This window comes from Amblyraja radiata, chromosome 35 (genome assembly GCF_010909765.2).
Source record: "Amblyraja radiata isolate CabotCenter1 chromosome 35, sAmbRad1.1.pri, whole genome shotgun sequence".
Taxonomy (NCBI): Eukaryota; Metazoa; Chordata; class Chondrichthyes; order Rajiformes; family Rajidae; genus Amblyraja; species Amblyraja radiata.
In genome coordinates, this window is record NC_045990.1 from 12,959,730 (window position 1) to 12,986,137 (window position 26,408).

The 26,408-nt window shown below is 46.2% G+C and overlaps 1 protein-coding gene across 1 annotated transcript in view; it reads left to right on the forward strand.

Moving 5' to 3' along the window:
* The window catches only part of LOC116991870 (adhesion G protein-coupled receptor E1-like), a 131,151-nt gene extending 106,762 nt beyond the window's left edge, over nucleotides 1–24,389 (forward strand). The window contains exons 10-12 of the mRNA XM_033050846.1: nucleotides 17,957–18,048; nucleotides 22,445–22,613; nucleotides 24,282–24,389. Coding sequence (XP_032906737.1) covers nucleotides 17,957–18,048; nucleotides 22,445–22,613; nucleotides 24,282–24,389 — 369 coding nt within the window. The remainder of the gene's footprint in view (nucleotides 1–17,956; nucleotides 18,049–22,444; nucleotides 22,614–24,281) is intronic.
* The last annotated feature ends 2,019 nt before the right edge of the window (nucleotides 24,390–26,408 follow it).

The following is a 26,408-nucleotide window of genomic DNA, read 5'->3' on the forward strand; positions in this document are numbered from 1 at the left end:
GCGGGGAAGAAAAAGTTCCAGACACAAAAAACTGCAGATGCTGCAACCTTCAACAAAACACTGTTTTGGAGGAACTCAACAGGTCATTGCAGCATCTGTGGGGGGGATGGACAGGCGATGGTTTGGAGCAGGGTGCTTTTTCTATTTGTAGAGTCACTCAGCACAGAAACAGGCCCTCCAGCTCAACTAGTGCATGTCGACCAAGGTGTCCCATCTAAGCTAGTTCTATTTGCCCACGTTTGGCCCATATTCCTCTAAACATTTTCTATCCTTTAACCTGTCCTCTTTCTATCCTGCTACTTAAATGCACATGCAATAAAAGCCAACAGACATTAGCCTTCTTAACTGCTTATCTACTATACCCAAATGCTACCTCAGTGACATATGCAAGAAGCTTAGTTTTAGTTTACTTTATTGTCAGGTGTACCAAGGTACAGTGAAAAGCTTTTTGTTGCATGCTAACCAGACAGCAAAAAGACTACATATGATTACAATCGAGCCGTCCACTGTGTACAGATACAGGATAAAGGGAATAAGGTTTAGTACATGACAGTCCAGTAAAGGCCGATTAATGATAATCTGAGCATCTCCAATGAGGTAGATGTCAGCTCAGTTGGTGTCCAGTTGGTGATAGGATGGTTATGTTGCCTCACAACAGCAGGGAATAAATTGACCCTGAATCTGGAGGTATGTGTTTTCACACTTATGTACCTTTTACCTGAAGGGAGAGGGGAGAAGAGGCAGTGTCTAGGGTGAGACTTGGCCTTGTTTATGCTGGTGGCCTTGCAGAGGAAGCGTGGAAGTGTAGATGGAGACAATGGAAGGGAGGTTGGTTTGTGTGATGGTTTGGACTATGTCCACAATTCCCTGTTATTTCTTGCAGTCTTAGATGGAGCTGTTCACAAACTGCTGTGATGCATCCCGATAAAATGCTTTTGATGGCGCATCTGTAAAAGTTGGTGAGAGTTGTTGGGGACATGCTGAACTTCCTAAGCCTCCTAAGGAAGCAGAGGGGTTGGAGTGCTTTTCTTGGCCATTGCTTTGCTGTGACTACTCCAAGACAGGTTGCTGATTTTACTTCGGAGTCACGTGAGTGACTACGTGAAGTACCCCGCCAGGACGCATGCGTGTCATATCGCTACACGCATTGCAATGAGTCACAGCAGGGGGAACGACGTTCCCTTAGCGGCAAAATTTGAAAGCCGGGAACAGCAGGTAAGGAGACTCTGCGTTCCAGAATTTGAAAGTTGGGAACAGCAGGTAAGAAGACTCTGCGTTCCTTCCACTTACCTTTTAGGTGGAGACATGGACCGGATCCACGAAGGTTGCGGGAAAGCTGGCGGGGGAGAACCGCGGAGTTGCGGGCAGCCGGCAGCAGCAGCCAAAGGCACGCTAATCTCCCGTAATGGGAACAGCCGTGCCCGACTTCGCACCCGCGCCAGCCCCGGCCGGGCGGGAGAGGGAAGCAAAAAATAACAGGGTCGTTGGCTCCGAGGAGTCCGACTCTGAATAGCCGTGAGCGGCCAGTGCCCGTGCGCACTGGGGGGCGGTTGGAGCGGCTTTAGGAGCAGCCGCGAGCGGCCAGTGCCCGTGCGCACGGGAGCCGGTTGGAGCGGCTGCAGGAAGGACCATCTTCAAGCAGCCGCGACGGCCAGTGCCTGAGAGCATTAGAGCCGGTTGGAGCGGCTGCAGGATCAACAGCAGCCGGGAGTGGCCTATGCCCGAGAGCATAAGAGCCAGTTGGAACGGCTGCTGGAGGAAATACCCCAAAGTGGCAGGAGATGGAGGCTAGCCACAGTGGGCAGTTAGTAAGCCCCACAGCAGTACCTGGTGTAGGGCTGCACAGTGTTTCTCCCTCATCAGAGTGGAACACCGAGGGTCAATCCTGGGCTGGCTGCAGGAGCTGGAGCAGGAGCGGCTTCAGGAGCAGCCGCGACGGCCAGTGCCCATGAGCATTGGAGCCGGGTGGAGTGGCTGCAGGAACTGGAGCAGGAGCGGCCTCAGGAGTGGCGGCTTTAGGAGCAGCCGCGATGGCCAGTGACCATGTGCATTGGAGCCGGTTGGGTGCCCGAGAGCATCGGAGCCAGCTGGAGCAGCTGTTGGAGCAGGTAAGTGGCAGGCTCCATGAGATGGAGACTAGTCACAGGGGGCAGCTAGTAAGTCCTACAGCAGTACCTCTTGTAGGGCTGCACAGTGTTCTCCCTCATCAGAGGGGAGTATAGGGGGTCAATTCTGGGCTGCACCTGAACAGGGGAGCAGAACATACCCCTAGTACACATAGGGTGCAGAAAACCTATTGGAAGACACTTACCATCAGGGAACTGCAAAACACTGAATGTTCCCAGTATCAACCAGTGTATTTGAAAACATGGTAGGGCAGGGAATTGAAATTAAAGAAAGTTCTAAAAGTCCTAACAGCGGGACGGGTTCACCTGCACAATAAACAAAAAGACATGACACTAGATCACCAGGATGCACTGGCCTTATATTGCTAACTACCAATACGAGTAACAGCATTAGGAAGAAGTACCATCCAACCGGCTTTAGACCCTAATTTGCAGGCCTATGCAAGCCTGGAACCTCCAAACCTCCAATATTAAAAATTGGAGGCATCTTATCTTAACAGGTAAAGAACTTGACATAGAGGGAAACACTGGGGCACATTAAGCAATATCTAAAAACTACTTCCTGGGGAATGCGCTAACCCTCAACACAGACCCAACAACAGATCCAGACACCGGCACCTCAACGACCACGGAGGATGCCGAAATAGTAACAAACCTACTAATAGTAACCATGGAGGGAGGGGGGTCTGACTCCTTATGAGGTTGGTGGGAGATTACAGTTCTATCTGGATGCATAGAATATATAACTACCGACACTTATATTTCAGAAGTATAGGGGTGCCCATATAAAATAGGAGTAATGGAGGACATCCAACACGAATCACAGGAATTCGTGTCCAAAAATCTTTATCATAATATAGATGGTGGTTGCCACATCATCATAAGATTTGACTCATTTGAATACTTTCGTAATTTATATTCATTACTAGATGGGAACCTCTGTTGCAACTAAGGTATAGATCCTAGGGTACTACATGGCAAGCATCGTATTAAAATATGCTTGCTATACAGTACTCATTGGAGGTGACCACAGATGTATTTAACACAATAGATCATCTGCGGTTCACCCTTAACACAGTTCACATGTCAGTGACTTTGCCGTAAGAAAGGGTACAGCCTTAATGGAGGCTTGCAGTAAACTAAGCCATCCATCAGACTGGTAGCAGAATAATTGGCATTAGTGGCTGTGTTCCAGCCACATAATTCGGACCTTTACATTATCAAATTACTGAGTGTAATCATGCATCACTCAAAAATTATGGGGGTCATTCTGACAGACCAATGAAGCAACCGACAGAGGCCACTATGGTACTAAAATGGTGGAAACATAACATTAGGCATTGTTCCAATCCAAACATTAACAGCTACAGTATGGAACTACATACTGATGGGCACTTGGATTGGGATGCTACTAATTCCATCTCCAGCTGTGGGGGAGATGGAATGCACAGGAGGCATCATTACAAATGCTGGGCATAAATACCTGGGGAAATGAGTGCATGCCATGGGTTTAAGTCATATTGTTCTGTGTTATATCACCAGTATGTTAGACTACTAATTGACTACACCACCGTGGTAGCATATGTCAACCATATGGGTGGAAACATATCGACATCATGTGACTATCTGGCCAACACAATTTGGCAATAGTGTATCCAGATAGATATTTGGGGATCAGCTACCAACTTACCAGGTAAACTGAATTTAGTGGCAGACAACAGGTCACGCTAAGTCTAGAAACACTGTATGGATGTTGGATAAAAAAATGTATTGCTGGAACAGCACGGTATGGAACACCAGATAACGACCTATTCACATCCATGCTCTTACCAGTTATCGAATTATGTTCTTGGGAACCGGAACCTGGGGCAGTGGCTTCAGATGCATCTTCGCTGCTTTGGGGGATCATTTATGCATTCCCTCCTTCTGCCTCATCAGTCGGGTATTTAGGAATAAACAGTAGACTCCGCGTCTGGTATTTTGATAGTACCTGATTGGCCAACTCAACCATGGGTTCCGGTGGTATCGACATGGTTTTAGAACCATGCATCACCATCCATCATAGACCTAATTTACTGGTTCTTCCCGCTACAAGGGGAGTTACCCATGTCATAATTATATATAAACCTATTAATTTATAGAGTTGAAAGCACCTCTTCTACACCTGGGCCTGACGGACCGAATGTGGAATTATTTCAGCGGGCCACAGACAGTCCACCAAAAAATCAGTACTTGGTGTCATCAAGGAATGGGAAATACTGTCACAACAATAAACATCACCCACAGATCTAAGAACATCCCGTCTGTTCTGGAATTCCTGGCAAGCTTCCATTACGATGAGAGGCTCAGTCATAGTGCCATCAACTGCACCAGAAGTGCTCTGTCAACATACCTGTCACAAGGAACAGAGCGGCATTCTGTTGGGACACACCCTGGTAACCAAATTCATGAGGGGCATTTTAATATTAATCCCCAAGAACCAGGTACTCCCAAATATGGGATGTGAGCATTGTACTGACCATGTTAAGAAACTGGTCTTCAGCTATAGCTCTGTCCCTACAGAAACTGACTATGAAAACAGTCATGCTGATGGCCTTGGTCACGGCACAAAGGGTCCAGTCACTACAGAAACAAAGGTTGGACAACATGATTATTCATCTGGAAATTTAACTTTTCACATCTATGAAATAGTCAAACAGAACAGACAGGTCAGCAGGCCTAAAAAACAGAATGCAGGGCCTACCCGACAGATGGTAGTCTCTGTATTGTAACACACTTACTATTATATATGGAGTATACTAAGATCATCAGAGGGTAGATATGTCACTTTAATCAGCTACAAACAGCCACTCAAAACAGTGACAGTCCAGACCATCTCTAGATGGCTAAAACAGGTCCTAATAAAGGCTGGAGTAAACACTAGCATTTTTAACTCTCACTCCACCAGGGCTGCAGCTACATCGGCAGCTATGAAGGTGGACGTTCCAATGGACCAAATCCTCAAGACAGCAGGATGGTCAACGGAGGAATCTTTCCAACGACGTTATAACAAACCAGTCATTGAACCTGGAACATTTGCAGAAACAAATTTAAGTTCTGTAATATCATTTACCCCATAAATAGGGGCAATAATTGGTGTTAATATTTTTATCGTTGGGTTCTCAATATCGTATTGATGTCTAATTATGTTAACTCTATTCTCCCCATAAACAAGGCAGATGTGATGCATGGACTCGTTTCCACGGCATGAAATCACAGAGCTTTAAAATCTTCACGTAGTCACTCACGTGACTCCGAAGTAAAATAGTAAGATTAAACGAGAACTTACCAGTTTGAAGTTTGATCGTTATTTTATGAGGAGTAACGTTGAGGGAATACGCGCCCTCCGCTCCCACCCTTGATCATATACTCAACTGGTATATATTCTCTAATCTTACTAGGTTTAGTCATTACAGTTATCCGTGATTTCACACCGCTGCTTTGAAGAATGACATGCATGCGTCCTGGCGGGGTTCTTCACATATTCCCTCAACGTTACTCCTCATAAAATAACAATCAAACTTCAAACTGGTAAGTTCTCGTTTAATCTTACTATTTACTCTTAGGAATTTGAAGTGTTATGAAGTGAAATTGAGGACTGTTTATTTGAGATCCCACATCACCAGGGCTACAGAACAGGGCAGGTAACTAGCCCAATGTCTGTTGTTCAACTACCAACAGATTATAAGGTGGATATTCAATGGTTCAATTGTTATTTTATTGTTCACATGCAAATACAGCAGCCGGCCTTGAGGACATGATAGGCCAGACCTCCGTTCCCTCTCCTCTCCTACCAGCCTTGCTCCTCGCCCCTCACGTCCATCCTCATCACCGGCTCCATCCTCTCTGTCTCTGGTCTATGGGGGATGAGCAGGGGACAGCTCGGCAGGCTCCCCCTTCCAGGCCACAGTTCACCAGGCCACCAAGCTTCCTCCTGCAGGCCGTGGTCTGCCGGGTCTTGTGCTCAGCTGGGGAAAGGCTGAGGCCATCTGGGAGTTTGTGCTGCGTGTCACTGTGCATGTCACTGGCATGGCAACATCAGTTTTCCTTCACTACCTGCCCTAGAACCTAGGAAGCATTTATGTTCAATTTCAAGTTCAATATCAAGTTCATAGTTATTGTCACATGCGCCAATTATGGTACAGTGATATTTGAGTCACCATATAGCCATAATAAGTGAAAAAACAAAAATACACACAGCACATAAAATAAAGTTTAACATCAACATCCACCACAGTGGAATCAATATTCCTCACTGTGATGGAAGGCAATAAAGTTCAGTCATCTTCCTCCTTTGTTCACCCGTGATCGGGGCTGAACCCTCCACACTTGCTGCTGCCGACGGTCCACTGCTCAAGCCATCTCGTCAGGATGATGGAAACTCTGGCATCAGGATCGAACGGAACGCTCCCGAGTCGGCCTCTTCTTACCGGAGACCGATGCTTCACGGTGTTAAAGTCCACAGGGTCCACAGGTCGGAGATCCTTCACTGGCGATCCTCGGCAAAGGATCCCAGTCTCCACAATGGTAAGTCGCGGCTTGAAGCCCCGAGACGGACTCCAGGAATGGCCGTACCATTCCACGTTGTTAGGCCGCAGGGGGGACGGAGATGTGACACGGAGATAAATTGCATCTCTGTCGAGGTAAGGGATTGGAAAAAGTTCCCCCCCCACATAAGACATCCCAAGAAACATTAAAACAAACATTCAAGACATACTTAAAATAATGAAACAGAGAAGTAGATGAACAGACTGTTGGCGAGGCAGCCACAACGGTGGCGCCACCCGATGGATAAGTGTTGTGTACATTACTGTGGGTATGGGTTCACAAACCCAGCCCAGGTAACAAGAACAGATTCCTTCCTGAAGAAGATTAGTGAACCAGTCTCGACCCGAAACGTCACCTATTCCTTTTCTCCAGAGATGCTATCAGACCTGCTGAGTTACTCCTGCCTTTTGTGTCGATCTTCGGATTAAACCAGCATCTGCAGTTCCTTCCTACACATCAAAATTGGCATCATTGTTTAAAATGAACTTTGTTATAGATCTTTTGGACATGTTTGAGGTGATTTCTTGAGTTTTCCCCCCTGCACAATATTCCACCTCAGCTTTACCCACTTGCATTGAAGAGCCCTTCCTACTGCCGTCGACAACAATCCGATTATGTTTGCTCCAGAGTGAGTATATTTAGGATGCAGGTGTCATGGGCAATGCTGGGATTGATGACGATGGCTAATTATGGGTTGTAGAATCAGCCTCTCTGGTCACTGATCTCTGTGAAATGAAGGTTCTACTGCAGTAGAATTTCCAGGATGTCATTGAATGACTGTGGTTATGCTTCCCATTGGAGATAGGATGTGACTTGGAGAGGAGTAAAGATGGTGGCATCGCCACTGAACCATGCATCTAGGGAGCTCAGGAGGCACAGGGGATAGAGGTTTGATCCATTCCTTGGCACTGACTGCGTGGAGTTTGCACATTCTCCCTATGACTGTATAGACTACACCCGGTGTTTCAGTTTCCTCCCACATCGTAAATATGTGTAGATCGGTAGATTAATTGGCTACTATGCAATTGTCTTCAGTGTGTGGGTGAAGGGTAGAATATGAGGCGAGTTAGCTTTAAGTCTAGATTTATTATTGTCACGTGTACTGAAGAACAGTGAAAAACTTTGTTTTACATGCTGTCTTACAAATAAGAATATATTGTACATCAACACTATCTTGCCAAACTCAAGCACAATAGGTAGAGTGAAGAGAAAGATACAGAATGCAGAAACAAGTTCTCAGCAATGTAGCGCCACAGATTAAGAGACAAAGTCCAATATCCACAATGGGGTACAGGTGAATTATGGAAGGAGCATTCAGTAGCCTGATAATAGAGAGGAAGAGGCTGTTCCTGAGTCTGGTGGTTCACATTTTCAAGCTTCTGTATCTTTCACCTGTCAGGAGTGGGATAAGGAGGAATGACCAAGGTGGTCTTGAAGTCTGGACCCGTAATAAGATGCAAGGACTCAAATCATTAACCATCAACAGTTGGTTTATTTTACTTGCGCATGGGGAGATGCGTCTCAGTCAAAGGCTGTGATCACATCTCCAACAATAGTTGAAAACAACAGGAAATTTATACACCAAGATGATTATTGATGATGTTAAGTAGTTCAATGTGGAATATACAACAAAGACGACTTTTAATGGTCTGGACGTAATGCACACAGATGACAATTTCTGTAGATCAATGTGTTAATTGCATTGCTGAGATTGCATCAATCACCCAAGTTGCACAATATTGTGCCAAGTATCCCATTAGGCTTTGCAATACTAAAGGTTTTACTTATACAGCGGGCCAAGTCTGATTATGAATGTTGCTTTTTTGAGACAGCATGAAGTGTAGATGGAGTCCGTGATGGGAAGTGTAGTCCGTGAGAAGGATTGAGCTACTTCCATAATTCTCCATAATATCTTGATAGACACAAAAAGCTGGAGTTACTCAGCGGGACAGGCAGCATCTCCAGAGAGAAGGAACGGGTGACGTTTTGGGTTAAGACCCTTCTTCAGACTGGTTAGGGATAAGTGAAACGAGAGATATAAACGATGATGTAGAGAGATAAAGAACAATGAATAAAAGATGCGCAAAAAATTAACGATGATAAAGGAAACAAGCTGTTGTTTGTCGGGTGAAAACGAGAACCCAGTGCGATGGGTGGGGGAGGGATAGAGAGAGAGAGAGGGAATGTTGGGGTTACCTGAAGTGAGAGAAATCAATATTCATACCACTAAGCTGCCAAGCGAAATATGAGATGCTGTTCCTCCAATTTGGTTTATCCTCAATCTGACAATGGAGGAGACCTAGGACAGAAAGGTCAGTGTAGGAATGGGAAGGAGAATGAAAGTGTCCAGGAGATCAGGTAGGTTCAGGCGGGCTGAGCGAAGGTGTTCCGTAAAACGATCGCCCATTCTACATTTGTTCTTGCTGATTTAAAAGAGTCCACATCTTGAACAACGAATACAGTAGATGAGGTTAGAGAAAGTGCAAGTGACCTCGTGGACGTGGACAGAGGTGTTAACAAAGCAAGCTGTGATGCAACCCAACATTATGCTTTCTGTGATCCATCTATAGAAGAATGTCTACATTGGAGACATACTAAATTTCCTTAGTCTCCTGAGGAAATAGATGCCTTGGTGTACCCTCTTGGCTGTCATTTCAATGTGGTTGGTCCATGGCAGACCGTTGATAATATTTATGCCAAGGAAGCTCTCAACCATTTCTATTCTTGCATCATTGTTGCTGATTGGGTCATGTACTCCACAATGTTATAGAGTTATAGAGTGATACAGCATGGAAACAGGCTCTTCGGCCCAACTTGCCCACACAGGCCAACATGTCCCAGCTACACTAGTCCCACCTGCCAGCGTTTGGACCATATCTCCCCAAACCTGTCCTCCCCATGTACCGGTCTAACTGTTTCTTAAACATTGGGATAATCCCTGCCTCAACTACCTCCTCTGGCAGCTTATCCATATACCCTCCACCATTTGGGTGAGCAAGACAGAGGCCCGGGAACCGTTGGAGCGAGTGGAGGAGGGTCAGGGCTGTGAGTATTTAAATCGAGCGCGGGGCTTTATTTCACAGAGGCCCGGGAACCGTTGGAGCGAGTGGAGGAGGGTCAGGGCTGTGAGTATTTAAATCGAGCGCGGGGCTTTCTTTCACAGAGGCCCGGGAACCGTTGGAGGGAGTGGAGGAGGGTCAGGTCTGTGAGTATTTAAATCGAGCGCGGGGCTTTCTTTCACAGAGGCCCGGGAACCGTTGGAGCGAGTGGAGGAGGGTCAGGGCTGTGAGTATTTAAATCGAGCGCGGGGCTTTCTTTCACAGAGGCACGGGAACCATTGGAGCGATTGGAGGAGGGTCAGGGCTGTGAGTATTTAAATCGAGCGCGGGGCTTTCTTTCACAGGGGCACGGGAACCGTTGGAGCGAGTGGAGGAGGGTCAGGGCTGTGAGTATTTAAATCGAGCGCGGGGCTTTCTTTCACAGGGGCACGGGAACCGTTGGAGCGAGTGGAGGAGGGTCAGGTCTGTGAGTATTTAAATCGAACGCAGGGCTTTCTTTCACAGAGGCCCAGGAACCGTTGGAGCGAGTGGAGGAGGGTCAGGGTTGTGAGTATTTAAATCGAGCGCGGGGCTTTCTTTCACAGAGGCCCGGGAACCGTTGGAGCGAGTGGAGGAGGGTCAGGGCTTTTACCAACATCCGTAACGTTCCACACTCCATAGCGAGGGTTCTGGTGGAAGCCACTGATTGGGGGAAGCAGACTAGAGGAAGCAGCTGTTTGGGTGCAACCTCAGGTTAGCATTTCTGCTTTCTGGTTAAAGGTACAGTGCATTAGTAAAGGTACAGTGAGCCAAGGGTACAGTGGGCTAAAGGTACAGTGCATTAGTAAAGGTACAGTGGGCCAAGGGTACAGTGGGCTAAAGGTACAGTGCATTAGTAAAGGTACAGTGGGCCAAGGGTACAGTGGGCTAAAGGTACAGTGCTTTAGTAAAGGTACAGTGAGCCAAGGGTACAGTGGGCTAAAGGTACAGTGCATTAGTAAAGGTACAGTGGGCCAAGGGTACAGTGGGCTAAAGGTACAGTGCTTTAGTAAAGGTACAGTGAGCCAAGGGTACAGTGGGCTAAAGGTACAGTGCATTAGTAAAGGTACAGTGAGCCAAGGGTACAGTGGGCTAAAGGTACAGTGCATTAGTAAAGGTACAGTGAGCTAAAGGTACAGTGGGCTAAAGGTACAGTGCATTAGTAAAGGTACAGTGGGCTAAGGGTACAGTGCTTTAGTAAAGGTACAGTGCTTTTTGTTTATATAATAAAGGTACAGTTTAAAGGTCAAGAGGGAGCAGCTGTTGTGAGTCAGATACCTGCTGATTTCTCCCAGCAGTTTCTATTGTATTATACTTGTATCGGATCCAGGGTAAGGCGGGAGAATGACAGCCAGAGCAGTGTACTGTTCTGGATGTCAGATGTGGGAGGTCATGGTGTCGGATGGCCCTCCAGACGTCCACATCTGCACCAGGTGCATCGAGATGGGGCTCCTAAGGGACCGTATTAGGATCCTGGAGCAGCAGCTCGATGACCTCTGTCTGGTCAGGGAGAGTGAGGATGTCATAGAGAGGAGTAAAAGGGAGGTGGTCACTCCAAAACCACGGGAGAGAGACATGTGGGTCATGCTAAGGAAGGGCAAGGGGCAGAGGCAGGGACGAGTGAGTACTCCAATGTCGGTACACCTTGCAAATAAGTACTCCTGTTTGAGTATGGATAGGGGTGACGGCCTGCCCGGGGGTAGCGACAGCAGACGGGCCTCCAGCGAAGAGACCGGCCCTGTTGCTCCGAAAGGTAGGGACAAAAAGAAGAGGGCAATAGTAATTGGGGACTCTATTGTTAGGGGGTCAGATGGGCGATTCTGTGGATGCAGTCGGGAGACCAGGATGGTGGTCTGCCTCCCTGGAGGTCCTGTAGGGAGGATTTAGGGAGTTGGGAGGAGAGTTAAGGAAAAGGACCAAAAAGGTAACAATCTCAGGATTACTGCCTGTGCCACGCGACAGTGAGAGTAGGAATGGAGCGAGGTGGAAGATAAATGCGTGGCTGAAAGACTGGTGCAGAGGGCAGGGATTCAGGTTTCTGGATCATTGGGACTTCTTTTGGGGAATGTGGGACCTGTACAGAAAGGATGGGTTGCACTTGAACCCGAGGGGGACCTATATCCTGGCGGGGAAATTTGCAAAGGCTACTGGGGAGACTTTAAACTAGAATGGTTGGGGGGAGGGACTCAAATAGAGAAAGCTAGTAGACAGAATGGGAGGCAGGAAGCAGAAAAGGGAAGCACTCGGACACAAGAGGAGAAAGAAGAAAAAGGAAATAAACAGAGAATAAGAGGCTTCTTAAATGTGCATATTTTAATGCTAGGAGCATTGTAAGAAAGGTGGATGAGCTTAGATGGGGGGTCCAGGCACTTCGGGTCCAGTCTGAAGAAGGGTTTCGGCCTGAAACGTCGCCTATTTCCTTCGCTCCATATATGCTGCTGCACCCGCTGAGTTTCTCCAGCATTTTTGTGTACCTTGGATGAGCTTAGAGTCTGGATAGACACCTGGAAGTATGATGTTGTGGCGATCAGTGAAACATGGTTGCAGGAGGGCTGTGATTGGAAACTAAATATTCCAGGATTTTGTAGCTTCAGGTGTGATAGAATTGGAGGGGCAAGAGGTGGTGGTGCTGCATTGCTTGTCAGGGAAGATATTACAGCAGTGCTTTGGCAGGATAGATTGGAGGGCTCGTTTAGGGAGGTTATTTGGGTGGAACTGAGAAGTGGGAAAGGTGTAGCAACACTTATAGTGGTGTATTATAGACCGCCAAATGGGGATCGAGAATTGGAGGAGCAAATATGTAAGGAGACAGCAGATATTAGTAGTAAGCACAAGGTAGTGATTGTGGGAGATTTCAACTTTCCACACATAGACTGGGAAACACATTCTGCAAATGGGCTGGATGGTTTGGAGTTTGTAAAATGTGTGCAGGATAGTTTTTTTGCAGCAATACATAGAGGTACCTACTAGAGGAGGGGCAGTGCTGGACCTCCTGTTAGGAAATGAGACGGGACAGGTGGCGGAGGTATGCGTTGGGGAGCACTTTGGGTCCAGTGATCACAATACCATTAGTTTCAATATAATTATGGAGAGGGTAAGAACTGGACCTAGGGTTGAGATTTTTGATTGGAGAAAAGCTAACTTTGATGCGATGCGAAATGATTTAAAAGGAGTGAACTGGGACATTTTGTTTTATGGGAAGGATGTAGAAGAGAAATGGAGGACATTTAAAGGGGACATTTTAAGAGTACAGAATCTTTATGTTCCTGTTCGGTTGAAAGGAAACAGTAAAAATTGGAAAGAGCCCTGGTTTTCAAGGGAAATTGGACATCTTGTTCGGAAAAAGAGGGAGATCTACAATAATTATAGTCAGCATGAAGTAAATGAGGTGCTTGAGGAGTATAAGGAATGTAAAAGGAATCTTAAGAAAGAAATTAGAAAAGCTAAAAGAAGATATGAGGTTGCTTTGGCAAGTAAGGTGAAAGTAAATCCAAAGGGTTTCTACAGTTATATTAATAGCAAAAGGATAACGAGGGATAAAATTGGTCCATTGGAGAGACAGAGTAGACAGCTATCTGCAGAGCCAAAAGAGATGGGGGAGATATTGAACAATTTATTTTCTTTGGTATTCACCAAGGAGAAGGATATTGAATTGTGTGAGGTAAGGGAAACTAGTAGAGTATAACCATATAACCATATAACAATTACAGCACGGAAACAGGCCATCTCGACCCTTCTAGTCCGTGCCGAACACGTATTCTCCCCTAGTCCCATATACCTGCGCTCAGACCATAACCCTCCATTCCTTTCCCGTCCATATAACTATCCAATTTATTTTTAAATGATAAAAACGAACCTGCCTCCACCACCTTCACTGGAAGCTCATTCCACACAGCCACCACTCTCTGAGTAAAGAAGTTCCCCCTCATGTTACCCCTAAACTTCTGTCCCTTAATTCTCAAGTCATGTCCCCTTGTTTGACTCTTCCCTACTCTCAGTGGGAAAAGCTTATCCACGTCAACTCTGTCTATCCCTCTCATCATTTTAAAGACCTCTATCAAGTCCCCCCTTAACCTTCTGCGCTCCAAAGAATAAAGCCCTAACTTGTTCAACCTTTCTCTGTAACTTAGTTGCTGAAACCCAGGCAACATTCTAGTAAATCTCCTCTGTACTCTCTCTATTTTGTTGACATCCTTCCTATAATTAGGCGACCAAAATTGTACCACATACTCCAGAATTGGCCTCACCAATGCCTTGTACAATTTTAACATTACATCCCAACTTCTATACTCAATGCTCTGATTTATAAAGGCCAGCACACCAAAAGCTTTCTTTACCACCCTATCTACATGAGATTCCACTTTCAGGGAACTGTGCACAGTTATTCCCAGATCCCACTGTTCACCTGCATTCTTCAATTCCCTACCATTTACCATGTACGTCCTATTTTGATTTGTCCTGCCAAGATGTAGCACCTCACACTTATCAGCATTAAACTCCATCTGCCATCTTTCAGCCCACTCTTCCAACTGGCATAAATCCCTCTGTAGACTTTGAAAATCTACTTCATTATCCACAACCCCACCTATCTTAGTATCATCTGCATACTTACTAATCCAATTTACCACACCATCATCCAGATCATTGATGTACATGACAAACAACAGTGGACCCAACACAGATCCCTGTGGCACCCCACTAGTCACTGGCCTCCAACCTGACAAACAACCATCCACCATTACTCTCTGGCATCTCCCATTCAGCCACTGTTGAATCCATCTTGCTACTCCACCATTAATACCCAACCATTGAACCTTCTTAACCAACCTTCCATGAGGAACCTTGTCAAAGGCCTTACTGAAGTCCATATATACAACATCCACTGCTTTACCCTCATCAATTTCCCGAGTAACCTCTTCAAAAAATTCAAGAAGATTAGTCAAACATGACCTTCCAGGCACAAATCCATGTTGACTGTTCCTAATCAGACCCTGTTTATCCAGATGCTTATATATATTATCTCTAAGTATCCTTTCCATTAATTTTCCCACCACTGACGTCAAACTAACAGGTCTATAATTGCTAGGTTTACTCTTAGAACCCTTTTTAAACAATGGAACAACATGCGCAGTACGCCAATCCTCCGGCACTATTGCCGTTTCTAATGACATTTGAAATATTTCTGTCATAGCCCCTGCTATTTCTACACTAACTTCCCTCAATGTCCTAGGGAATATCCTGTCCGGACCTGGAGACTTATCCACTTTTATATTTCTCAAAAGTGTCAGTACTTCCTCTTCTTTGATTCTCATAGTTTCCATAGCTACTCTACCTGTTTCCCTTACCTCACATAATTCAATATCCTTCTCCTTGGTGAATACCGAAGAAAATAAATTGTTCAATATCTCCCCCATTTCTTTTGGCTCTGCAGATAGCTGTCCACTCTGACTCTCTAATGGTCCAATTTTATCCCTCGTTATCCTTTTGCTATTAATATAGCTGTAGAAACCCTTTGGATTTACTTTCACCTTACTTGCCAAAGCAACCTCATATCTTCTTTTAGCTTTTCTAATTTCTTTCTTAAGACTCTTTTTACATTCTTTATACTCCTCAAGCACCTCATTACTCCATGCTCCCTATAATTATTGTAGATCTCTCTCTTTTTCTGAACCAAGTGTCCAATTTCCCTTGTAGTAGCTTCCCAGAGTAGTTATGGATACTATGAGTTTCAAAGTAAAAGAAGTACTGACATTTTTGAAAAATATTAAAGTGGATAAGTCTCCAGGTCCTGACAGGATATTCCCTAGGACATTGAGGGAAGTTAGTGTAGAAATAGCAGGGGCTATGAGTACCCTGGTGACATGTTGAATGTTTCATTTGTGGACTGCTCCTCAGTCCATGTTATACAGTCATAGAGTGATACAGTGTGGAAACAGGCCCTTCAGCCCAACTTGCCCACACTGACCAACATGTCCCATCTACACTAGTCCCACCTGCCCACGTGTGGCCCATATCCCTCCAAACCTGTCCTATCCATGTACCTCTGTGTGTGTGTGTACATGAGAGAGAGAGGTGTGTGTGTGTGCGTGTCTGCAAATGTATGAGTGTGTGCATGTGTGTGTGCGTGAGTGTGTGTGAGAGTGTGTGTATGAGTGTGAGTGTATGTGTGTGTGTGAATGCGTGCGTGTGCATGTGCGTGTGTCTGTGTCAATAGACAATAGGTGCAGGAGTAGGCCATTCAGCCCTTCGAGCCAGCACCACCATTCAATGTGGTCATGGCTAATCATCCCCAATCAGTACCCCGTTCCTGCCTTCTCCCCATATCCCCTGACTCCGCTATCTTTAAGAACCCTATCTAGCTCTCTCTTGAAAGTATCCAGAGAACCTGCCTCCACCGCCCCCTGAGGCAGACGTGCTGTCCGTACAGACAGCACCCGTAGTCAGCTTTGAACCCGGGACTCTGGCGCTATCAGGCAGCATCTCTACCGCTGCGCCACCGTGCATAAATACAATCAAGCCAAACTCAAGTACAACAGTACGAGTGAAGAGAAAACTACCAGAGTGCAGAATATAGTTTCTCAGCATTGTAGTGTAGCAGTTCCACAGTGAGATTGGAAGATCACACAGTACTCTTGCTTATGGAAAGACTGTTAATTAGTCTGATAGCAGAGAGGAAGAAGCTGTTCCTGAGTCTGGTGGTAGGTGCTTCATAGAAGACAGTACAGCACAAGAACAGGCCCTTCGGCCCACAATGTCTGTGCCAAACATGATGCCAAGACCAGCTCCTATCCACCTACGCATGCTCCATATCTCTCCATTCGCTCAGCATCCATTTGCCTGACCAAAAGCTTTTGTATCTTCTGTCTGACGGGAGTGTGGAGAATAAGGGAAGTGGAGGCTGGTGAATCTGTGGAATTCATTGCCACAGACGGCGGTGGAGGCCAAGTCAATGGATATCTTCAAGGCGGAGATAGATAGATTCTTGATCAGTACGGGTGTCAGAGGTTATGAGGAGAAGGCAGGAGAATGGAAGGAGAGATGGGAAGGAGAGATAGATCAGCCATGTGTAGGAAGGAACTGCAGATGCTGGTTTAAACCGAAGGTAGACACAAAAAGCTGGAGTAACTCAGTGGAACAGGCAGCATCTCTGGAGAGAAGGAATGAGTGACATTTCGGGTTGAGACTGATGGAGTGAGTCTGAAGAAGGGTATCGATCCGAAACATCATTCATTCCCTTGCACATATTGATTTCAGAAAAAGCACTACCACTTACGGCTGTGATTTTGGGCCATCTTACTCAGAGTCCCCCTCCACTGTGCAGGACAAGAGGATTTTTCCCATCGATAAAAAATAAAAGACTTATTAAGGTTTTAAAAATATTGAGATTCTCTCTCCTGTCAATCATGCCATGAAGGCCACGCCCCGTCTGGTGGGAGAGGCTATAAAACCCGGAAGTGTGGGCGTGGCTAAGTCTCTGCAAGATGGGGGAGTGAGAGGTCACGACTCTCTGTCTGAGCTGTGAATCAAGTGAACACACTGAATGTCTACTGAACTGTGTGTGGTTTTTATGTGTTTTTTATATGGTTTTGTGGTGTGTTATGTGGTTTTATGGTGGTTTCACCCTGCTTGAAATGGTATACAGCATTTGAATTTGGTGGCCTTGCACCCTGCTTGAAATGGTACGAGACTTAATTGTGAATTTGGTGGCCTTGCACCCTGCTTGAAATGGTATGAGTGCATTTGAATTTGGTGGCCTTGTACTCTGCTTGAAATGGTATGAGGCTGCATTTGAATTTGGTGGCCTGGTACCCTGCTTGAAATCGTATTTCAAGGAATAGCCGTGAGTCAACTGCAAGCCCATCAGCCGTGAGTGAGTGAGCTGCCAGCACACCAGGCTTCAGTGACTGAGCCGCCAGCCCAAGTAGCCATTCGCCCCACAATGTCCATACTAGCCCTATGGAAACCAGTCCCTTCAGCTCATAACACCCATACTAGCGCTCCAGAAACCACCAGACCCCCCCCCCCCCCCACCCCTGTCACCAATAGTGGAATTGGTGGAGAGGTGGAATATTGCGTTGGGGGACCAGCCCTCCCATGTGAACATGGGACCCAACGGGTCCCACTTGGTCTAGTTGGAACTATAATTACAGTGTTGCTGTGTTGCAGGTTAACACGGTTTTGTTTGTCATGATCATATGGAAATTGAGGAATATCAAGACTGCCCTGAACGCCGATGTCTCAACCATCAAGGATTCCAGGTACGTATGAAACCTCACAAGAAACAGGGGGAGACAGAGGTCAACCATCGTAGGGTTGCTGGGTCCACTCAGCTACAGTGTTGATATTGATCGCTAGCCAACAATAACTGAGGAGATACTCAGTGGGTCAGGCATCATCTCTGGAGAGAAGGAATAGGTGACGTTTCAAGTCGAGACCCTTCTTCAGACCCAGATTCAGGGGAAAGGGAAACGAGAGATATAGACGGTGATGTAGAGAGATATAAAACATATATATAGAACATACTAGACTAAGTGGGACCCGTTGGGTCCCATGTTCACACGGGAGGGCTGGTCCCCCAATGCAATATTCCACCTCTCCACCAATTCCAATATTGGTGGCCAGTGGGGGCGCTTTCTGGAGTGCTGGTATGGATTCTTGGGGTGGCAGCTCAGTCCCTTAAGCCTGATCTGCAGGCAGCTAACTCACGGCTGATGGGCTGGCAGTTGACTCATGACTATTCCTTGAAATTCCATTTCAAGCAGGGTGCAAGGCCGCCAAATTCAAATCCATGTTCCTACCATTTCAAGCAGGGTGCAAGGCCACCAAATTCAAGTGCAGTTTCTTACCACTATGAGCAGGGTGCAAGGCCACCAAATTCAGGTGCAGTTTCATACCACTTCAAGCAGGATGCAAGGCCGCCAAATTCAAGTGCAGTTTCATTCCACTTCAAGCAGGGTCGAAGGCCACCAAATTCAAATGCAGCTTCATACCATTTCATGCAGGGTGAAACCACTATAAAACCACACAAAACACCAAACTCACAGTTCAGTAGACATTCAGTGTGTTCAGTTGATTCACAGCTCAGACAGAGTCATGACCTCTTCCTCCCCCATCATGCAGAGACTGAGCCACACCCACATTTCCGGGTTTTATAACCCCTCCCCCTCCCACCGGAAAAGGTGTGGCTTTCAGGGCGTGATTGACAGGAGAGAGATTCTCAACATTTTTTAAACACTAATAACACTTTTATTTTTCATTGATGGGAAGAATTCTCTGCACCTGCTCAGCAAAGGGGGGACTGAGTAAGATGGCCAAAATTCACAGCCGTTAGTGGTAGCATTTTATCTTAAATCAATATACAGTGCAAACAGTAAGTAAGTGCATTTGCAGTAGTGCCTTTTAACTTCAAGCCAAAGCACCCAAACAACCATTTGCAGGTAGTTCCTTTTACTTCAAACAAACCATATTTTCATTTTCAAACCACATTAAGGGTACTCACTGTTGTGTAGACATTTGTTCAGTGTCATTCAGAGCTCATAGAGTTTTGACCCTTTGCTTCATCCATCTTGCAGAGAATGAGTGAGGCACACCACTTCCTGGTTTATAGTCCCTCCCCCTCCCTCCAGCAGGTGCAGCAGAGAGAATGGCGATTTTTTAAAACTTCAAGCCAAAGCTCCCAAGCCACCATTTGGAGTAAATAGTGCAAATCAACTTCAATCCAAAGCACCCAAGCCACCATTTGCAGTAAGAAGTGCCTTTCAACTTCAAGCCAAAGCACCCAAGCCACCATTTGCAGTAAGTAGTGCCTTTCAACTTCAAGCCAAAGCACCCAAGCCACCATTTCCAGTAAGTAGTTCCTTTCAACTTCAAGCCAAAGTACACAAACAACCATTTGCAGGCATTGCCTTTTTACTTCAAACAAACCATATTTTCATTTTCAGACCACATTAAGGGTGCTCACAGTTGTGTAGACATTTGTTCAGTGTTATTCAGAGCTCAGAGAGACGTGACCCATGGCTTCATCTATCTTGCAGAGACTGAGTGAGGCACACCGCCTCCTGGTTTTATTGACCCTCCCCCTCCCTCCAGCAGGTGCAGCAGAGAAAATGGTGATTTTTTTTAAACTTCAAGCCAAAGCTCCCAAGCCACCATTTGCAGTAAGTAGTGCCTTTCAACTTTAAACGAAAGCTCTCAAGCCACCTTTTGCAGTAATTAGTGCCTTTCAACTTCAAGCCAAATCACCTGCCACCATTTGCAGTAATTCGTGCCTTTCAACTTCAAGCCAAATCACCTGCCACCATTTGCAGTAATTAGTGCCTTTCAACTTCAAGCCAAATCACCTGCCAATATTTGCAGTAAGTAGTGCCTTTCAACTTCATGCCACCATTTGCAGTTAGTATTGCCTTTCAACTTCAAGCCAAATCACCTGCCACCATTTGCAGTAAATAGTGCAATTCAACTTCAAGCCAAAGCACCCAAGCCACCATTTGCAGTAAGAAGTGCCTTTCAACTTCAAGCCAAATCACCCAAGCCATCATTTTCAGTAAGTAGTGCCTTTCAACTTCAAGCCAAAGCCATAATTTGCAGTAAGTAGTGCCTTTCAACCTCAAGCCAAAGCACCCAAGCCACCTTGCAGTAAGTAGTGACTTTCAACTTCAAGCCAAATCACCTGCCACCATTTGCAGTAATTAGTGCCTTTCAATTTCAAGCTAAAGCACCCGCCACCATTTGCAGTAAGTAGTGCCTTTCAACTCATGCCACCATTTGCAGTAAGTAGTGCCTTACAACTTCAAGCCAAAGCACCCAAGCCATCATTTGCAGTAAGTAGTGCCTTTCAACTTCAAGCCACCATTGTCAGTAAGTAGTGCCTTTCAATTTCAAGCAAAGCACACAGGCCACCATTTGCAGTAAGTAGTGCTTCAGCTTCAAGCCAAAGCACCCAAGCCACCATTTGCAGTAAGTAGTGCCTTTGAACTTCAAGCTAAAGCACCCAAGCCACCATTTGCAGTAAGTAGCGCCTTTCAACCTCATTTTACCATTTGCAGTAAGTAGTGCCTTTCAACTTCTAGCCAAAGCACCCAAGCCACCATTTGCAGTAAGTAGTGCCTTTCAACTTCAAGCCAAAGCACCCAAGCCACCATTTGCAGTAAGTAGTGCCTTTCAACTTCAAGCCAAAGCACCCAAACAACCATTTGCAGGCAGTGTCTTTTTACTTGAAACAAACCATATTTTCATTTTCAAACCACATTAAGGGTACACAGTTGTGTAGACATTTGTTCAGTGTTATTCAGAGCTCAGAGAGACGTGACCCTTGGCTTCTTCCAGCTTGCAGAGACTGAGTGAGGTACAACACTTCCTGGCTTTATAGTCCCTCCCCCTCCCTCCAGCAGGGGCAGCAGAGAGAACGGTGCTTTTTTAAAATCATTAGTATCTCTCTGATTTGTCATCGATGGGAAAAACCCTCCACACCCGGAAGGCGGAGGGAGGCTCTGAGCGAGGTGGCCAAAAATGACGGCCGTAGGTGGCGGCGTTCTGTTGGAAATGGCAGCACAGTGGGCCAAAAGCGGTCAAGATCAGAGTTTTAGTAATATAGATCGCTTCACACAACACCTCCGCTCAGTTCGCAATAACCAACCTGATCTCCCGGTGGCTCAGCACTTCAACTCCCCATCCCATTCCGAATCCGACCTTTCTGTCCTGGGCCTCCTCCATGGCCAGAGTGAGTCCCACCGCAAATTGGAGGAGCAGCGTCTCATATTTTGCTTGGGTAGTTTACACCCCAGCGGTATGAACATTGACTTCTCCAATTTCAGGTAGTCCTTGCTTTCTCCTTTCTTCCCCTCCCCTTCCCAGCTCTCCCAAAGCCCACTGTCTCCACCTCTTCCTTTCGTTTTCCCGCCCCACCCCACATCAGTCTGAAGAAGGGTCTCGACCAGAAACGTCGCTTATTCCTTCGCTCCATAGATACTACCTCACCCGCTGTGTTTCTCCAGCATTTTTGTCTACCTTCGATTTTTCCAACATCTGCAGTTCTTTCTTAAAAATAAATAGAACAAATGAATGATATGCAAAAAAGTAATGATGATAAAGGAAACAGGCCATTGTTTCCTTCTCTCCAGTGATGCTGCCTGATCCATTGAGTTACTCCAGCTTGTTGTGTCTATCTTTGGTTTAAACCAGCATCTGCAGTTCCTTCCCTCATGTTCCCAGTTTAGTTTAGTTTATTGTCACGTGCATCGAGGTACAGTGAAAAGCTTTTGTTGCGTGCTATCCAGTCAGTGGAAAGACAATACGTGATTACGATCGAGCCATTTACAGTGTACAGATACATGATAAGGGAATAACGTTTAGTGCAAGGTAAAGCCAGCAAAGTCCGATCAAGGATAGTCTGAGAGTCACCAGTGAGGTAGATAGTAGTTAGACACAAAATGCTGGAGTAACTCAGCGGGACAGGAAGCATCGCTGGGGAGAAGGAACGGGTGATGTTTCGGGTCGAGACCCTTCTTCATACTTGGTGTATGTGACCACTTCTTCAGACTGAGAGTCGGAGAGTGGGAGACGAGAGAGAGGGGAAGGAATGTAGGGGGTCGAGGGGATTTTGGGCCTAGTTCACTGCTGAGTTGAGGTCCTCACCCTGTCTTTGTACATCACCAGGATACGAACCTTCAAGACCATGGTTCAATTCGTTGTGTTGGGCTGCTCATGGGTCATTGGACTTTTCCAGCTGAACGAGGACACCATAGTATTGTCGTGCATATTCATGGTTGTAAACGGCTCCCAGGGAGTGTTCATCTTCCTGGTCCACTGCCTGCTGAACCAGCAGGTAATCTGCTCTCACCCTCACACTATTCTGCTCTGACCGTAACACTCACAGCATTCGGTACATTGTTCACTACATTCTACAGCTTTAGTTTAGTTTGCTTTAGAGATACAGTGCAAAAACAGGCACTTTGGCCCATCCAGTCCACGCTGACCAACGATCAACACCAGCACACTATCCTAGCATTACATGGATAGGACACAGAGAGTGGTGAGCCTGTGGAATTCTCTGCCTCAGAGGGCGGTGGAGGCCGGTTCTCTGGATGCTTTCAACAGAGAGCTTGATAGGGCTCTTAAAGATAGTGGAGTTAGGGGATATGGGGAGAAGGCAGGAACGGGGTACTGATTGTGGGTGATCAGCCATGATCACATTGAATGGCGGTGCTGGCTTGAAGGGCCGAATGGCCTACTCCTGCACCTATTGTCTATTGTCTATTGACAGGGATATGGACCAAACATGGGCAGGTTGGACGAGTGTAGCCGGGAGATGTTGACCGGTGTGGGCAAGTTGGGCCGAAGGGCCTGTTTCCACACTGTATCACTCTATGACTGTGATTCTATCCAAAGCATTAGGGACAATTTACATTTTTTACCGAAGCCAATTAACCTACAAACCTGTACGTCTTTGGAGTGTGGGAGGAATCAGGAGCACCTGGAGAAAACCCACACGGTCACGGAGAAAATGTACAGACAGCACCCGTAGTCAGGATCGAACCCGGGTCTCTGGCGTGTGAGGCAACAACTCTACCGCTGTGCCACCATGCCACCCTTCACCGACAACAGAATTCATCAGTTCATGAGAACAGAATTAGACCATTCGGCCCATCAAGTCCACTCTACCATTCAATCATGGCTGATCTGTCTTCCCTCTTGACCCCATTCTCTTGCCCTCTCACCAGAACCTTTGACCCCCATACTAATCAAGAATCCATCATTCTCTGCTTTATAAATAACCAATGTCTTGGCCTCCACAGCCGTGTGTGTCAATGAATTCCACAGATTCACCACCCTCTGGCTAAAGAAATTCCTCCTCATCTCCTTAAAAGAACGTCCTTTAATTCTGAATCAATAGTTTGGAAGTATACAATGGCAATGTAGGTAGAAACATGGAAACATAGAAAATAGGTGCAGGAGTAGGCCATTCGGCCCTTCGAGCCTGCACCACCATTCAATATGATCATGGCTGATCATCCAACTTAGTATCCTGTACCTGCCTTCTCTCCATACCCCCTGATCCCTTTAGCCACAAGGGCCACATCTAACTCCCTCTTAAATATAGCCAATGAACTGGCCTCAACTACCTTCTGTGGCAGAGAATTCCAGAGATTCACCACTCTCTGAGTGAAAAATGTTTTTCTCATCTCGGTCCTAAAGGATTTCCCCCTTATCCTTAAACTGTGACCCCCTTGTCCTGGACTTCCCCAACATCGGGAACAATCTTCCTGCATCTAGCCTGTCCAACCCCTTAAGAATTTTGTAAGTTTCTATAAGGTTGGATGACACAAGGACTCAGATTTTCAAGTGACAAGGACTGAGTGTTTCCGCGCTGTATCTCTAAGTAAAAATCTAAAGAACATTAATAATCTACGGTTCGCTTTCACGTCGTCAGTGTACGGTCTCGTGGCGATGTTTTTGTGCTGATTTGTTTATTTACGCTACCTTCTGTGGGCAGGTGAGGAGAGAATACAGCAACTGGTTCAGCCGTATGTGTCTGAGGAAGAAGGCAGAGGTGGCAGACATCCCCTCCCCCATCGCCATGAGTGACGGTGAGTGCCGATGACCAAACGCGCATGGTGTATTGCCGCAGCGAACCCCAGCCAGCTGCTGTGACATGCGCTGCACTGATGCCCCCTCTCCAATGCTCCAACACACCCCTCCATTCCTTCCTCCCCTTCCTGCACCGTGGTGCAGCGGTAAAGTTGCTGCCTCACAGCGCCAAAGACCCGAGTTCCATCCTGACTACGGGTGCTGTCTGTACGGAGTTTGCATGTTCTCCATGTGAACACATGGGTTTCTCCCGGTGCTCCGGTTTCCTCCCACATCCTTAATTGGCTTTGGTAAAAGATTGTAAATTGACCCTAGTGTGTGTGATAGTGTTTGTGTACGGGGATCGCTGGTCGGCATGGACTTGGTGGGTTGAAGGGCCTGTTTCCGCACTGTATCTCTAAACTAAACATCCTCGTAAATCTTCCCTGTGCTCAGATTATTATGATGCTTGGACATGGCAGGTAAAGTCTGTCATTTGGTTTTATTCGAAGGAAGACACAAAATGCTGGAGTAACTCAGCGGGACAGGCAGCATCTCTGGAGAGAAGGAATGGGCGACGTTTCGGGTCGAGCCCCCTTCTTCAGACTGATGTCAGGGGAGTGGGCGGGACAGATAGAATGTAGGCGGAGACAGTAAGACTGGTGGGAGAACTGTGAAGGGGAAGGGGATGGAGAGAGAAAGCAAGGACTATGTGAAGTTAGAGAAGTCAATGTTTAAACCAGCATCTGCAGTTCTTTCTTACACATATTTGGTTTTATTCTCAGGTTTCGAAGACTGTGGATAGTCAGACAACTCAGTCGGACATTGCGTGGGAGAATATGGGCTCTGAATGATGAGCCAGTCAGCGTCTTCAGCTGCAGACTCTTCCAGCAGTGAATCATCATTTTGTACCAACCATCCATGAATCCCACGGAGTTCAAACAAACCTGCAGATGCTGCAAGTCTGAAATAAACACCGGAAATACTCAACAGGTCAGGCAGCGTCTGGAGAAAGAGGAAAGGTTAGCGTTTCAGGTTGAAGACTCTTCATAGAGTCATACAGCATGGAAACAGGCCCTTCGGCCCAACTCATCCATGCTGACCAAGATGCCCTATCTAAGATCATCCCAATTGCCCAATTATCTTTCTCAATCTAAATCGTTCCTATTAGGCTGTGGGCCGAGGAGTTTTTTCCTTCAGGTTCGTGACCCAACTCACGGAACTACCTGAATTTTTCACATATTGTGTAAAAATATTATATAAATCATACCTGAAACTCGTCAAGAACAAAACCTGCACATTTTGTTTAAATATGACTAAAACTTCCAATTTTCAGAGTAGTAATTGTCCAATCAATGCACGTTTGACATTGAGGTCGGACACAAATTGACCAATCCCGCGCTTTGTTTTATGGTCGCAAGGCAGCGAGGACCCTGGGATCATGGCTGCCTCCTCATTACATCAGTAGCAATAATAAGGTTTCCAAGGAATAAAGGTAATGCTCACCTTGCTGATCAATTTGTTTTTCAATTGATTTATCTTTATAAAGTCATGATGTGAACTGTTAAATAAAAATGATAAATAACAAATGTACAGCTGGGCTAGGATTAGGGTTAGGGTCAGGATTAGGGTTAGGGTCAGGGTAAGGTTAGTGTTAGGGTCAGGGTCAGTCGGTCGGTCGGTTGGGCCTGTCGTAGGCCGGTGAGTAATATGGGCATTGGACACTAGATGGCGCTTACTTTTCTGATCTCATTTTCTAATTAGTTTAATTAATTAATGTGCAATTTTTGCCACTGACGAGTTATGACTTCCTTCCCAATTATATTTCATCTAAATCTGTGCAAAACTTTATGTAGTTCCGAGACATGGGTCACAAAATTTGATTTATCGACACATTTTTGATGCTCGGCCCACGGCCTATAGCAATCTCTCTCTCTTTCTCTCTCTCCCCCTCTCTGCTGTCTCTCAGTGTCTTTCTCTCTCCATCTCTCTCCCCTCTCCCTCTTTCTCTCAAACTCTCTTGCTCTTGTTCTCTCCCAATCTCTCTCTCTCT